Raw genomic sequence first — 2801 nt, 5'->3', positions numbered from 1 at the left:
AAAAAAAAAAAATGAAACCAAAATTTGGAAATGACAAGCAAAATTGGTTTCAAAATTATTTAAATAGCTAAAGAGTTAACTGACATTGTCAAATTCTTTTCTCAAAATCCAGTATAAATACCAACAAAATAATTGCTATTAAAACACAGAAAAATGTGATTAATAAGTGACAATAGCTGTGGGAAGAAAAGCAAACTTACCATCATGGGAAAAACTACTGCAGCAGCTGATGCTTTTATCACCCACAGAAGAACCAGACAAGTGAGCTGAATGACTGTAAAAATGTGAACTTTCCAGAGAGGCACATAACGCAGGTATATCAAGTCAGGCTGGTGCTTAGCAGGCATTCCGAATAATTTTATCCGATCAAAAAGCTATCAAATAGAGAACAAAACAGAAGACGAATTTAAGAAAAATATTATTTCTCTCATATAAGAAAAGAAGTTATATTCAATGTTAGGGTTTTGTAAGTTAAACTATAACTTCTTCAAGGTATATTCTGAGAATGTGTCGATTAGGATTTTTGGATCCAAGGAAGGAAAAAAATAATCATACGAAGTAGTGCAATGAATTTAACAAAAAATTCAAGCCAAATATTTTAATTGTCGGTGGGGGGGAGAGGTAAAACTATTTAATGTGCCATTTAATCTCTTTGAACTAGGACTAATAACAAAAGAGCAACAGGGCCCTCCCTTGTGGCACAACAAGTTAAAGCACAGCACTATGAAGCTATCTGCAGCCACTGCAGCACGAGTTCAACCCCAGGCTAGGGAGCTGACCCACATGGCGCAGCAGACCTTTCCCGACCCATCCACTGCTCCCCTCAGCAGTGTTATATTTCAGTCCATCTGCCTGTTCTGTTCCCTTCTCTGTCTCTGTGTGATCTCTGAGACTACACCCCATCCCCCAACCCCCTTGTCACACACACTGCTGGCCTGTACCCCAGTTGTCCTGTATGCATAAACAAAATCTTTAAAAAAAAAAAAGACAACAACCTGAATGGTTTCCCAAGCCCGACGTAGCAATCTTATGAAAATAAACTGAGGTAAACAATACCAATTTTTTCACTCATTGAACAGGATTTCACTCATCGCAAAAGTTCCTTGAACTTTTTGAGATTTAATTCCCTCATTTATAAACTGGGATTGAAATCAACCTTACCCATCTCACAAATTATTGTTAAACAAGTGAAATGAAGAATCATGTCTTGAGCAGCAGAGTAAGTCCTGCATCACGTTAAAAAAGAGAAGAGTCGGCCCTCCCTGGTGGCGCAGCGGGTTAAAGCACTGCACTAAGAAACTGAAACCACTTCCACATGAGTTCGATTCCTGCCTGCCCCGGAGGTGACCACATGGCGTGGCAGACCTGTCCTGACCCGCCCGCTGCTCCCCTCAGCAATGTATTTCAGTCTATCTGCCTGTTCTGCTCCCCACTTTCTGATGAAGTCTTTCACCACCCTTGAGTCTCTGGCTTGTACCCCAGTTCTGTAAGCACAAATAAATTAATCTTTAAAAAAAAAAAAAAAGAGAGAGAGAAGAGTCGGACAGATGCGCCACCAGGGGCAACAGCTCCCAGACAACTTCCACCCCCAGGAGGCAGCTGGGTGGGGACACGACACTTCACCTCCTGCATGCTTTCTACTAAGACTGAACTCTACAAACCTTGACACACTTTACCAGGTTATTTTCCAGGAAGTGTTACAAATAAAGCAACACAGAGCAAGGTAATCACAGGGCTCCAGTCCTGACTGCTGCTCAGTGAGTGATGATCCTACACTGAGGACTTCTGCATGTTTCCCTGACTAACAAAAAATTAACATTTCTTCCTTCCCCACTTCCCAATGTTGAGAGGATCACAGTAAGTGACAGACATAGTAGCTTTTATAAACTGTATTGTATGAAAGACTTCACAGTTTTTGTAGAAAAGTAAATACCTACCTTTTCTTATAAGAAATGAAACTGCTGTTCTATGTATCAGAAACAGTACTTTCCCATCCCAATCCTTCTGGTGTGCTATTAATCTTTAATGGTAGTTACAGAGATTTAAGCAGAAATACAGTGAGAGCTCAGCTCATTTTGGGGGGGGTATGTGAAGTGAGCAGTAGTCACTTAAAAAGTGCGGTTCTGCATGAAGTCACCCGGTTAGAAACTAACCTGCCCTGAAAACATCAGTTGAGGAAAAAAAAATCACAACCATTATAAAAGCAATCTTTACAAATTTAATTTAATTTAATGCTAGTTACTGTACAAAGTCAGTAAATGCTTAAGACTTGCCTGAATTCCTTTTAATGAGGAAACTCCCATGTAAAGGAAAACACCATACAGAACAGGCATTGGAATAAACTGGAAGTAAAAAGATCACAATTAAAACAATGCTTTCAAAACAACTTCACAATAATGAATATACAAAAATGTAGTCAGTAAAACCTGTTGAGATAGAATTAAAAGGCCTTTCAGTAATTAGGACTAACTTTTCTATAAAAAAAAAAAACCTAGTAAACAAAAACCTCCTTGAAAAATCGTTCGCCTCCTGCACATTAAAAAGGAGTATGTTCGGGCTCTCCCTGGTGGCGCAGCAAGTTAAAGCACAGCACTAAGAAGCTAAAGTCACTGCAGCATGAGTTCGATCCCCGCCTGCCTCGGAGGTGGTCCATATGGCCTCTCCTGACACGCCCACTGCTCCCCTCAGCAGTGTACTTCTACAATCTGCCTATTCTGCTCCCCACTCTGTCTCTGTTGAATCATCTCACTGCCCTGCACTTCTGGCTTGTACCCCAGTTCTGTATGTATAAATAAAAAAAA

The 2801-nt window shown here is 40.2% G+C and overlaps 1 protein-coding gene across 1 annotated transcript in view; it reads right to left on the bottom strand.

Moving 5' to 3' along the window:
* The window catches only part of SLC4A7 (solute carrier family 4, sodium bicarbonate cotransporter, member 7), a 188767-nt gene that overhangs the window by 12043 nt on the left and 173923 nt on the right, over window positions 1-2801 (bottom strand). Inside the window, exons 22-23 of the mRNA XM_012732071.1 lie at window positions 2274-2342; window positions 201-374 (exon numbers count right to left, since the gene is read on the bottom strand). Of these exons, the coding sequence (XP_012587525.1) occupies window positions 201-374; window positions 2274-2342 (243 nt within the window). The remainder of the gene's footprint in view (window positions 1-200; window positions 375-2273; window positions 2343-2801) is intronic.

The sequence above is a fragment of the Condylura cristata genome, unplaced genomic scaffold (genome assembly GCF_000260355.1).
Source record: "Condylura cristata isolate star-nosed mole 26May11 unplaced genomic scaffold, ConCri1.0 scaffold00033, whole genome shotgun sequence".
In the NCBI taxonomy this organism is placed as follows: domain Eukaryota; kingdom Metazoa; phylum Chordata; class Mammalia; order Eulipotyphla; family Talpidae; genus Condylura; species Condylura cristata.
The sequence above is the reverse complement of the archived record's forward strand: the minus strand, read 5'-3'. Positions and strand labels throughout refer to the sequence as shown.